At 32.1% G+C, this 12,750-nt stretch overlaps 2 protein-coding genes across 4 annotated transcripts; one reads left to right on the top strand and one right to left on the bottom strand.

Moving 5' to 3' along the window:
- Positions 1-686: 686 nt before the first annotated feature.
- On the bottom strand, positions 687-7,075 carry LOC141454585 (E3 ubiquitin-protein ligase RNF185-like). Of its 3 annotated transcripts, none has more exons than XM_074129019.1 (6): positions 6,940-7,075; positions 6,579-6,715; positions 5,429-5,560; positions 4,848-4,899; positions 2,575-2,692; positions 687-1,442 (listed from the first exon to the last, which is right to left on the bottom strand). In XM_074129019.1, exons 2-6 carry the CDS (start codon positions 6,713-6,715, stop codon positions 1,351-1,353), a joined length of 531 nt encoding a protein of 176 aa, XP_073985120.1. In that variant the 5' UTR covers positions 6,940-7,075; the 3' UTR covers positions 687-1,350. The 3 variants fall into 3 exon arrangements, with proteins under 3 accessions (XP_073985120.1, XP_073985119.1, XP_073985121.1); XM_074129018.1 differs by having other exon boundaries at positions 6,897-7,070; XM_074129020.1 differs by lacking the exon at positions 6,940-7,075 and adding an exon at positions 6,801-6,813.
- Positions 7,076-7,219: 144 nt separating this feature from the next.
- Positions 7,220-11,776, top strand: Prp19 (pre-mRNA processing factor 19). The gene is made up of 9 exons (XM_074128975.1): positions 7,220-7,380; positions 7,555-7,704; positions 8,189-8,469; positions 8,556-8,750; positions 8,824-9,009; positions 9,082-9,282; positions 9,992-10,130; positions 10,964-11,168; positions 11,247-11,776. Exons 1-9 carry the CDS (start codon positions 7,362-7,364, stop codon positions 11,386-11,388), a joined length of 1,518 nt encoding a protein of 505 aa, XP_073985076.1. The 5' UTR covers positions 7,220-7,361; the 3' UTR covers positions 11,389-11,776.
- The last annotated feature ends 974 nt before the right edge of the window (positions 11,777-12,750 follow it).

Below are 12,750 nucleotides of genomic sequence, written 5' to 3'. Positions count from 1 at the left end.
TGGCTGCGCGAACATTCAGGGCGGAAATGTTCTTGCTCAAGTCTTTTTCACAATTACTTCAACAGGCCACTCAATTGTATAGATAACCAGTGTAAGTTTGGTTAGAAAGAGGTACGTATCTAAAAAAGGTTTTCTTTATAATCAACCTTTGCAAATGTTGTGTCATATAAAGAGATAACTATTCGACAGTAGAAGGAGGGAGAAAGCTTTACCAAAACTATCTTAAGCAGATATACCAAAATTCCATTTTCGGACTTGAGTTACAAAGATTCTGATTTTTCCGAACAAATCTAAAAATAAGCCCAAGAGAAAACAGCCAACCTGGGTTCTTCCAGCCAGCTATTCAATAAAAAAACCAAGACCATAATTATTCGTCATAACACAAGTAAATAATACTATAAAAAATCACATTAATTTTTTTTTTTGTCATTCTTGTCTGGAAGCATTTATCTTTTTTGTTTAACAATATCTATGTATTTTAATTTAAACTTAAGATTTTCCTTTAAAGAATTATGCTCCATATTTTACAAACGCAGACTAATTTTTGCAAAACTATTTTTTTTTTCGGACTTGGGAGGCCAAAAGAAACATTATTTACACTGGAAAATAAAAATTGGAAATCTGCACGATCTAGTAATATCTCCTCTTATAAAGAGATGTAAATAAATAAAAATAAAACTTTCTTCTGAATTTTTGTTCAAAACGGTAACTTTTATTATTCTAATAAAAAAATTTAACAATCAAATAAAACCTGACAAATAAACAAAAATTAATAATACACAACAATTAAAAAGCAGGTAGTTACAGCAACAAGAACAGAAATGAAAATTCCTTTCAACACGGAAACAATATTTTGAATAAATATAACATAAATATAATGAAGTTTAAATCAGAAAATTGTTTTCAATTTCAAACGGTATAATAAAAGGAGAATATATACTTGCGCTGCTTATATTTTTAATTTATTTAAATTCAATTTGATATATTTTATTTTTTACTATTTAAAAAGTTAATATAAATGAATGAGTTGTATGTAATGGTGGTATTCAAACATCCACCCAAATTGAAAATTAACTTATAAGAATACTTTTTACAGGTTATCTTCAGTTGTTATTTAAATTAATTTTCTGTAAATTTCCAGAAAATCTGTTCTCAATTGTTTTATTACTATTTTATTATAAAAACATTACGATTCGCAACTTTTTTGGTACAATTTATTTGCTGAGAGGTAAAGTTATATATTCTCATTACATCATAAATACATATTATATACTTTAAAGAATAATTGTGTAGAATACATTACTTCAAAATTTAAATTTTTAAATAGTTATTGGAATGTTTTAAAGTTGGCTACGCTATTAATAACCATAATATGAAAGTAATAGCAACATAGAGGAACATTTTTGAAATAAATTCATCTTCATGAGCGAATCCTCTTGCCGCTGAGGAACAGAGAGAGAAAAAAAAACAGATTAGAAATGATTCTATAACAATAATTTGCGCGCCAATCGATGCGCCAAAAAAAAAATAAATAAATAATAATAATATTATGCATAAAATTCCCATGTTTTATAGTAAGGGCAACATTCATAGGGCAAACTCCAATAGGCAACAAATGTACAAAATCAATTCAAATATAAATCAGCGAGAGTCCCCCCCCCCCCAAAAAAAAAACGAACATTAAAAAGTATGACATTACAGCTCACTCAGCACCTCAATACAATGTTCTTTCAGAAAACAAAAATCAAACCTAACAAACATAGCTTCAAACAAATGTTATGTTTTAAGTTCAATTCAAGTAAAACCCTTTTGGGGACTTAAGATTTTAAAGTAACAAAAAAGCCGTTCTGAGCACTGCACTTCCTGAAAATACATATTTTTCCAAATGCAGTATCGCACTTGAAACTCAAATGAGAAATGTGTTAATAATAAACAACCTACACTAACACTGAAATTGAAAGGAGAGCTGAACTTCACCTAAGGAACTACGCTTAGATGTAGTTTCGAGGACAAATGCTTCAAAAATAAGCATTAAGAGCCAGTCGGGTAAGACAGATTTGTAAAACCCACTTATTTGTACTTATGGTAACCTCAATATTATCCCAAGAGAACTCAAAATCGAAAATCTCCATACTTGCAATATTTCCTCTTGCAAAGAGTAAGAGGAAATGAAAAAATATCTAAATAACTACATTAACGGTCTAAATTTGATATAAAAATACAGTAGTCACAGCCCGAAGAAGGCTTTTCAACTTGTATAACTCTTATAAGTTCAAGTTTTCCCAAAATCGAATTTAAACAAAAGCTCTAAAAGTAGAAACTACTTTAGCTTTTTTATTTAGAAATCCACGCTACAATACGTACAAATGTAATGCCTAAAATATAATTCTAAATTTAAAGCAATTCAGCAAAGGAAGGTCATGTTTCAGATTTTGCTAATTTATGGCAAAGATTAAATGTTACTATAACTTGATATTTGCAACTACCAAACAATCATAGCCATTTTGTTGTGATCAAAAGTTTAAAAAAAAAAGAAAAACATTGCAAGCATTATTGCTTTTAATAAAAACTTACCTTGAGAAGCCCTTTGGTCGTGAGGATTAAATGTAGATGTAATAAATCCAAAAGGAAATGCTCCAATTCCAAAAGACATGTGAAAACCATTATCGCCAAACCCAAAACCAGGAAAGCCCTAAAAATAAAAACATTTTTTCAGTTCTATAATTCAAAGTGAATTTTTGCTGAAATATTTCAAGTATCATTATTTAAATTTAACAGAAATATTTATTTGTGGTAACTTCTTGTGTAGTTATTTAATATTTTAGAACAGACGTATCCTCAAAATTGGAAAACATTGCGGATTTTATCTAAGTTCAAAAGTTTTTTTTACTGGTTTCGTATTTTCATCTTCCTCTAAAAAAGTTGGATTAGATTCGTACAGGATTTCGAAAAGTCACGACAGTAAAATCACTAGCATTCTTCAGACATTCTAAGGCTAAAGCACGATTGGCACCTCACTACCGCTCAGAAGCTCAGGGCAAATTGACAAAAAGAGAGATACGGTGGAGGTTATACCCAGCTGACTGTCATGGCGACTTGTTGTAGCGGCAAATTTGAATGTGTTTTAATTAAGTTGATTATACTATTAGTTAAATTTAAATTCTTATAGAATAAATATGATATTTATTTGAATATAACACATTTTCACTTTCTTAACTTCTTCGTTAAAGGGAGTCAAGCGAAATCGTGTGAAACTTTCGAAATTTTGAAACTCAATTCATGTTTTGAGGTCTTCCCTTTATCTGGGAGTGAGTAGGAGAGAAAGAAAAGGGCAAGCCCTTGGCATTTACATATTAATAGAGACCAAGGGTGGAACATGATAATAATAGGGTGTGCAGATTGTAACGCAATAACCGATTAATTGGTTAACTGATCAATAATGAGGTACGATACAGACTTAAATAATCTAAGAATAACGTCAATGCTGACAGATCTAAATCAGGAAAACTACCTGAATCAAGAACCTTGGCTATAAGAGCAGGGAGAATTTTTGATATCTTCAAAATTGAAAATGTTATCACGGAGCCAAAAAATCTACCTTTATTCGTACCTTGTTTCTAAAAATACGCGAATAAAGCTCGAAACAAGGGAAGTGAAACAGACTAATCTTCAAAAAGTTACCTCAGCGTCCAATCATCTGCGATCTTAACAATTATTTATTGCAGCATATCTGTTAGTTTGCAGAATGTTTTGGGTGTTGATGAAATCGAATTTACCGTTGAGATTGCTAAACACAATCGACTGTTTCGGGAGACCCTAGATGAATTTTTTTATAGTTGGCGATAGCAACATATTATTCTCCTTCTGGAAAAAACATCCACAAGAACGCAGGAATTGGAACAGAACAATTAACTGTTTAGTTCCAATCTTTTTCGCCAAGTTGCAAACAATTTTAACTATATATTTTTGATCGAGGATTATTATTCACGTAGCACACTGTTATCTTTAATTGTGATATGTTTAAGCTTTTACCCAACTTCAGAAATATCAATGTTTTATTTATTTATTTATTTTTTAAACTATGCCTTGACGTAACTACACAAGCTCCTGCCTCCCAATTTCTTTAAGCCCATCTTCTCCAATGGCATCTCTTGCTTCTCTATCGTTACAGAGACTGCTGCAAGGGATTCCACTAACCCGATCCTATCACATATGTTTTCAAATAGTCATGTCAGGTTATAAGCCGAAACTATGCCATCAATGTCGCCCTTGATCCGCTGGTAAGGGGAAGATAATCCACTGAAGCATTTTTTTTATCTCGACTTGTTTCTTTGTGTACTTCAATTTTAACATAATTATCCTTTTATTGGTTTTAAGAGAATCTTCGACAGCGATTTCTTCTTCCTTACACCATTTCTTTCTCTTAGTTTCATCAGGTTCTTATAGGAACAAAGTTTTGATCATTTGCTATGCACCCAAACCACTCCTACGAAAAGTTTAATGGATAACCTTGGAAAGTTAAATTATATAATGAACAGATTTCTGCATTAAAGACTGATGAAATTTACGAATCCAAATCAGTATCACATAATCCAAATTTGCTCCTCCTTAAGAGGATTAAGGGTTCGAACATAGACTGCACCAACGAAGGGAGAGTTATATTGCACAAAGAAAATGTATTTGTGTTGGTGCAAGCCAATACAGTCTGCCCTGCATCATTTGCATTTTAAATTTATCAAAGGGTCTCTCTCTTTCTCTTCTCTTCATCGAATATAGTACCTAAGATAATTCAATTTAGATTATGAATTTATAACATTACTATAATAAAAAACAAATTAGTTACTTACGCTACTCTCCGGTTCCTGCCGCTGTCCTGCAGGTCTTGGAGGTACCTTATTCCTGTTAAAATAAACACACATAAGTTAAAAATATACAAATTTTTTTGAAGAAATAAATTTTAGCCACAGTCAAGTGATATTAAAGAAAGTTAAAATCAATCAAAATAACTTTCCATTTTTAGGCCAATACTGGCATAAGCGCTGCACAGCTTTATGAGATGTCCAGGAGAAAGAAGTCTTTGATCATTAGCGTACTGCACGGAGGAATTTTCGAAATTTTGATGGTAAACTCCCATTCTACAAACAATTTAGACTTGGCTAAATCTGAGCAATAATTACTTTTGCCAGAGAAAGTTTAACTACTTTAACTCGTATATACTATACCAAAGTTTATATTTGAGTGCAGCTGTTTTTCGCTCAAAACTCAAGGAATGATAGCTTAACAAAGGGATAAATATTTATTTTATTATCCAAATTAAAGTTTATCACCACACATTATGTAATACCATCAGCACTGATGTCTTATTCGACAATTTAAGTTATTCATTAGAAATGCTCAGCTCAGTTTCACTACTAGAATAATACTGTACCTCGGATCTTCTTGTTGATTGCTGCCACGTCCGTACAATGGAATTACTTTATCCTTGCAAATGGCAGCTTTGCAGACTGGACATAACTGTCTCATTGGGCGAGTTTCCAGCCACTGATGTAGACAGGGCCAACTGAAATGTAGATTAAATATAACAATCTTAGAAGAGCACATTGAAAAACAAACCTTTTTCTCAAGTTTGGAAATGAAAAAGAAAAATCTCATCAAAAACTGGAAGTAAAATCTCCAATCTTCACAAATTTAACAATTAGTGAAGTGCACATTTTTTTTTTTAGAAATTTATATACTTTTGTTTCTTTGATGATCATTATCCAACTAATTGAATATGAGTCCTTGACAGCTCTAAAAATACCTTATTTTTTGTGTTTTCGTTTTTAATTTTTGACTGGTTTAATTTATCTTAGCTTTGAAAATTTTAGGTGATTTGTGCTCATTTATGCAGGCCTAATAGCAAAGTAATTAAGTCACAATATTGTTTTCAAGGTATGACAAATTTGTAATGAATCAAACAATTAAGACAAATAAATTACGTTCCTAAATTATTTTTAATCATCCTATCAATACTGTACCAAACTACATGAACGATGATGGATCATTTTTGTTTTCAATGCTAAGACAAAAACATTTTAGCACAGGTATGTGATAAGAAAAGCGACCAATAGTCACGGTCATTTGAAGGACGAAGTAAACATTGTAAAATGGTTAAAAAAAAAAAAAAATTAATCATATTATTATCTTATTATATTCTTAATGGATTAAAAATGTTTCAACATCAAAATGTTTAAGCATTTAGGAGAGTTCACAAAATGTATGCATCTCAATAAGTTCCCGTACATGATGTATAGCAAGCTGAGAGAAATTTATAGCATGAAATACAAACGAATAGACATTTTTTTGACAATGAGCGAATCACAAATAAATAACATGAATACATGTAGATATCTATCCAATACCACAGAATACATAAATTCAATAAAAACAATATGAATATTTAAATACTATTGACATTTGCTTCAAGAAGGTAACTTAGTAAACGGCGGTTATTGCATCATCACTTTTAATTTGTTTAAACAGAAAGTTTCCAATACCAAAGAATATAAAAACTGAAAAATTTAATTAAAAAAACTTACCAAAATAAATGTCCACACATGCTAACAACTGCATCTTTTGCTGTATCAAGGCATATGTTACATTCGAACATAGGATTTTCCTCTTTCTCTTCATCTTTTCCACTTTTGGATGGACCTGGAGCATTTGATGTTTCCATCTAGTAAAATAAATTGTTCTTTTTTTAAAAGTATCACTGAGAACTTGGAGTACTAGGCAAACAATTAGAAATCTTAATCTGTGACCTTCTATCTGAAATACACTTCTTCCAATAAATAATATTCATTAACATTCAACGATTCACCCACTTCAATAAAACTAAGCAACAAACACAAACTTACCATTCACTAATAAGGGGTATTTGTTAATAATTCTAAAATGCACCTTTTTTTAGTGTTGACTTAAAGAGGCTCTTTATAAATAATTGTATCTAAACGTCACTGCTATTACATAAAGCCCACTCGACCAGAGCTACGAACAGACATTTGTGTATGTGAAGGGTTATACGAAGACGTATTTCTGTGTCAAATATAAAGAGATGTAGAAAAATTACATGAATTTAAAAAAAATAAAGGAAAACTAAAATAAAAATAATTGATGAAAAATTTATCCGTAATTAAAATTAATTAAAACATCAACACCCATACATTGATTGAGGCAACTGTGGTTAATTCAGTTTGGATTGAAAGTTAGAGTGGTTGTTTGGTTTATAGGGTGATTAGGATATGTTAATAGTGTTTCACCGACGAATAAAATAGTAATTAATAAAAATATTTAGGCGTTGAGTAAATTTTTTTCTTCGAAATATGGCCTTGTGCTGTGCTAGTGAGTAAAATTTGTTTTATCTGATTTTTTATTCAAATTGTGGTAGCGTACTTCTGCTCTTGAGGTTATATGTCCCGGCAAACGTGTTATATTCAAGTTTGATAATATAATTTCCATTTTTTCTTTCTTTTTTATTTAAAGAACTCTTTAAGTTGTGATTTATTTTTGTTACAGTATCTAATGAAGTACCCGAACATCCCGTGGTATCTCCGGTGTCTGGGTCAATTTTTGAGAGGCGTCTTATCGAAAAGTATGTAACGGAAAATGGTTCAGATCCAATAAATGGAAAGGAACTCACTTTGGAAATGCTTATTGATATCAAAAGTAAGAATGGTTTTGTTAGAATATTGCTGTGATATTTCTTATTAGTAAGTGTAGGACCAGTGCTGTGATTTTCAACAATTACAATTATAAGAAGAGTAAGTGCAGAGCAGAGGAAGTTAGTTACCTAGGTTATGATAAGTGACTATTTTTTCTAGTACTATATTTTAGTTCTTTTTTGGTCCTTTGATTTTTTTTCTGAGGTTAATGGGTGGTTCTTACGCCTTTGAAATTTGTATAATTTTGATTATAGCAATATGGTGGTTCCTCCATTTCATAATATTGTTTATTGTTGTTCGTTTAAAGAGGATTAAACATCTTTCCGAATGAAATTGTATTGCAAACTCAACCTGTTTAGGAAGGATTGTTGATTCGGGCTTGGTTTGTAATTATGTATATAACATTGGAGTCCTTAATTATAGTGATTTGCAATAAGAATATCTTAGTTAAAAGAAATCTTTGTTTTCAAAGTAATTTATTATTTTAGCAACACCTGTGGTAAAACCTAAACCTCCTTCTGCTACTTCCATTCCGGCCATTTTAAAAACTCTGCAAGATGAATGGGATGCTGTGATGTTGCAAAGTTTTACACAGAGGCAGCAGCTACAAACTGCAAGACAAGAGCTTAGCCATGCTTTATATCAACACGATGCAGCCTGTCGTGTAATCGGCAGGTTAACGAAAGAGGTTACAGCTGCCAGAGAAGCCCTTGCCACTTTGAAACCACAAGCGGGTATTGCCCAACCATCGGCTGCAATTCCACAACCAGTAAGTGTCTGACAAAAGTTTGGTTCTTGTTTTATTTGTAATCCCTGAATAGCTTATTTATTCACGTTTGGGACGTTTCCCCTCAGGCGGTTGCAGTTGAAGCTGGAGGAGTGGCCAATCAACCTACAGAACAGGCTGGAATGTCTGCTGAGGTTATACAGAAACTTCAAGATAAAGCTACTGTTCTTACCCAAGAAAGAAAGAAGAGAGGGCGAACAGTTCCGGAAGATTTAGTGCCTCAGGAAACAATTAGAAATTTCAAAACTGTCGCGTCGCACCCGGTAAGTATTAATAATGGTCACAATTCTATATGCAACAAATAATTGGAGCATTAACCAGTAACTTTTTTTAAAGGGTTTACACAGTGCATCCATTCCGGGTATTTTGTCACTTGATATTCATCAAGCAGATACAAGTAAAATATTAACAGGAGGTAACGATAGAAACGCTACAGTATTTAACAAAGACACCGAACAGGTGGTTGCAATTCTAAAAGGGCATACAAAAAAGGTCACAAGAGTAATTTATCATCCTGAAGAAGTAAGTGAAAATCTATTTCTGGATATGTACGGAAGTATATTTGGTTCAATAATTAATTATGTTATGATCTAGGATATTGTTATTACGGCATCTCCTGACACCACGATTAGGGTATGGAATGTACCGAGCTCGCAGCCTTTACAGTTATTGAGAGCTCATGATGCACCCGTCACCGGACTTTCACTTCATCCAACAGGAGACTATGTCCTGTCTACTTCTACAGATCAGTATTGGGCATTTTCGGACATTCGATCGGGCCGTTTACTAACAAAGGTACGATTCCATTAAACTGTTGAATACTTTTATAACTTTTCATGTAGAATACATTTTCAGACTTCACATTATTTGTACCTGTATTTATTCTTAGGGGACAATTGTCCCAGAATAATAAATTTCTTTTCTATTTCTATTTCTATTATAGGGCATTCGGTTAATTTTCATTGCTAGAATAAACAATTGTATTCAATTATATTTTCCGTTAATTGAATAGACCAAACTAATTAATATGACATAAGCTGTTTTTTTAATTTAACCTTTTCAAATTTGAGGGATAAATAAGTAACCTTAATCTGTTTACAAATTTATAAAATGTCAGAAAAAGTAAAGCCGAGTTTTTTGACAGAGCCTTCAGCTAAGGTACTATCCTGCAAGTTTCTCTTTATCAATAAAATAAAATCCAAATTTTAGGCGGAAATGGACCCAATATCTCATGCTGTCCTCGCCTCTGAACGCCCGAATCTCTTGCCGCCTTTTCCATTAATAATATCTGTTCGGTTAATTGCAACTGTTCTGCTTTCATAATAGCCTGCCCGTCCTTGACAACTTGTTCCATATGAAAGACACAATTTGGTGTCTTCAAGAAAAGGCAAACCAGTCAATTTTGAATAACTGATTAGTACATTCAGTTATACGCTAATAAACCAAAAATGATTCTTTAGATTTTTTTTTCGTATGTTCAATTATTTAAGTCTGTTTGAAACAGGTTACTGAAGGAAGTAATGCAACTGGTCTTACTACTGCCCAGTTTCATCCTGATGGTTTGATTTTTGGAACTGGAACTTCAGATTCACAAGTTAAAATTTGGGATTTAAAGGAACAATCAAATGTAGCTAACTTTTCAGGTAATCCTAAGCAATACGAAAATATTAAAATTTTATTTTTTCCTAAATCGGTATTGAATGAGAAATTGTCATCAAATGTTCGAAATATCAAGTGCTTATTTTGAGGGGAGGATTTGCTTTGCAGTGTGCAATTGAGCGGGAGCTCCCTCGTTCGAGACCCGCGTATGGTCACTTTTTATTTTATCCTCTCATAGCTCGCATCTACTCTAAGGCCTGAACCCATCTAAGGTAGGCATCCTGAGCAGGCGTCCTCTAAAAAAATGATTTTGTGAGATTAATGCCAGATTATGTCAGCGCAGACAATCGGTCTGGTCAAATGAAAGGAATCAACAATGCTCGATGCCCTCCTCCACACACTGGTCCAAATCATGGAGGTGAACATACAAATCTAGAAACCTAGAAGAAAACGAACTTAGGAGAGTAGCTTGATAAGAACACTTGTTCTAATCAGATGTAAGTCTTGTGAGTAGCCTAGCATAGCAATAATCAAATTTATACTGACACCAAACTCATAAAGCCTGCAGAGAGGTTGATCTGAGCAGTTTCTTGGATTAAGAAACCCAAAAGCAATTTAGTTCAACCCTTCACACTGAACCGTAAGTTTCTACTATTGGAATAGAATTGCAGAGAATTCTCGATCTTCCTGGACAGAGCGAACCTCTCCCTCCCTATTCAATATACTAAGGCTTAACTCTACAGTAACACACATTTTGCTGACCGATCGTGGCCTCAAGAAATTCAGGTTGCGGTACAAGAAAATTAGTCAATCATCAATCACTTGCATAAAGTAAGAAAAAAATGCCTAATTAAATGTGTTTTTTTTTTTGTTTAAGGACATTCTGGACCCATCACTGCAATATCATTCTCAGAAAACGGCTATTACTTAGCTACAGCTGCTGATGATGCTTGTATTAAACTGTGGGATTTACGAAAATTGAAAAACTTCAAAACATTACAATTAGACGATGGGTATGAGATAAAAGATTTATCGTTTGATCAAAGTGGAACATACTTAGCTGTTGGTGGAACGGATATTCGGTCAGTTAATTTTAGTAATATTTTTGAACTGTACATTTTTATTTTTGTGCAAGTGATTTCTAATCTCTTACTTTGTAGGGTTTACGTATGCAAACAATGGCAAGAATTGAAAGTATTCAATGATCATACGGCTATGGCTACAGGTGTTAGATTTGGTAGGAATGCCCAATTTATAGCTTCTACAAGTATGGATAGAACACTTAAATTATATAGCGTTTGAATTGTAAATAATTATTCAATCAGATGGATTGAAAAACTATCTTAATTTTAAAACTAACTTTAATATGTTTTCCATAATAAATGTTTTATTACAATTTTTTTAAAAACGAGATTCTTCCTTCAAGATCATGCTAAATTATTAAGTTGATATTTTTAATTAGTGTACATTTTTTTAGTAATTTAACTTTTAATTAAAAGAAAAATCATGTCTAAGAATAATTTTAGGTTTTAAAGTAAATCTCAACAAAATATTAAGACTCCCTATACACCTCACCCAATTTTAATGCAATCAGAAGAGGTTTTTTTTTCTGATTTAATTAATTTTAAAATGTTAATAAACATGAAATGGAAATTTTATTTACTGTAAATAAAGTTATTGTAAGGAAAAATTTGGTTAATTCTAAACTTATTTATCCCGTTATTTGCAAAATATCTGATTGGCTTCACACTCAACGATAATCGATCATTGGCTTCAATTCCTAAAGCCTCACGTTCTCTTAAACAGGTATGGTAAAGAATTTCAAAAGAGGAACTAAAAGTGCCTTACGCTTGATAAACGCCTTAATTTTTATCTTAAAGGTTTGCACTAGATGATTTAACATTTTTTTTTTTAAAGACGTTGCAAAGCTAGCTCGGGAAGATTGTTGTTAAATATACATTCTTTTCCTGAACACAAGTGCTCCGCTGTAGAAGGTATAAAGCTGAGGTGACCCTGACGCAGCAAGTGGATGTCATATATTATAAATAATACCGACGATCTAAAAAATACCAATTACAAAATAGATTTATAGTGAATATTAATATAAATATAGTTAATGACCATAGATAGCAAAAAGTAAAAAGCAAGCTCTTAAAATCAATAATGGAAATGCAATTGGTCAGCATAAATCTATATTTTTAATAAAAGCACTAATGGAACTGTGCAGACAGTCCTTGTGCCGTTCCAACTTCAACATTGTATACGTAGGTTTTTTTTTCTAATTGCTACAGTTCTATTAATAAAATAATTCATCAAGCACTCACACCTATCGCGTGGCCAGGTCCTTTGGACAGTAGTCAATTTTGCTTACAAGTGTAAAATTAGTAACGTTTCTATATTTTATTTTCACTTCTCTTTAAAATTTAAATGGAAATTAATTGTACCAATCCACATAAATAAGTATTTACGTGGAAAATATTGGATTTAATTGACTTCATTCATTGACAGGTGATATGTAAATTCATATACTTTTCAGGAATCGCGAAATTCGGGAAATAACAGCCAAACACTAGGAAAACTTTAAGAAAAGGTAGCGTAGCCTTGACGTACACAAGCAAAAGTAGCAGCATCCTGTCATTGATTTTTTTTACTTTCTCTAATTAC

The sequence above is a fragment of the Rhodnius prolixus genome, unplaced genomic scaffold (genome assembly GCF_049639745.1).
Source record: "Rhodnius prolixus isolate KJV_2025 unplaced genomic scaffold, Rpr scaffold_9, whole genome shotgun sequence".
In the NCBI taxonomy this organism is placed as follows: Eukaryota; Metazoa; Arthropoda; class Insecta; order Hemiptera; family Reduviidae; genus Rhodnius; species Rhodnius prolixus.
Note: the sequence above shows the minus strand (reverse complement) of the source record. Positions and strands in the feature narration are given on the sequence as shown.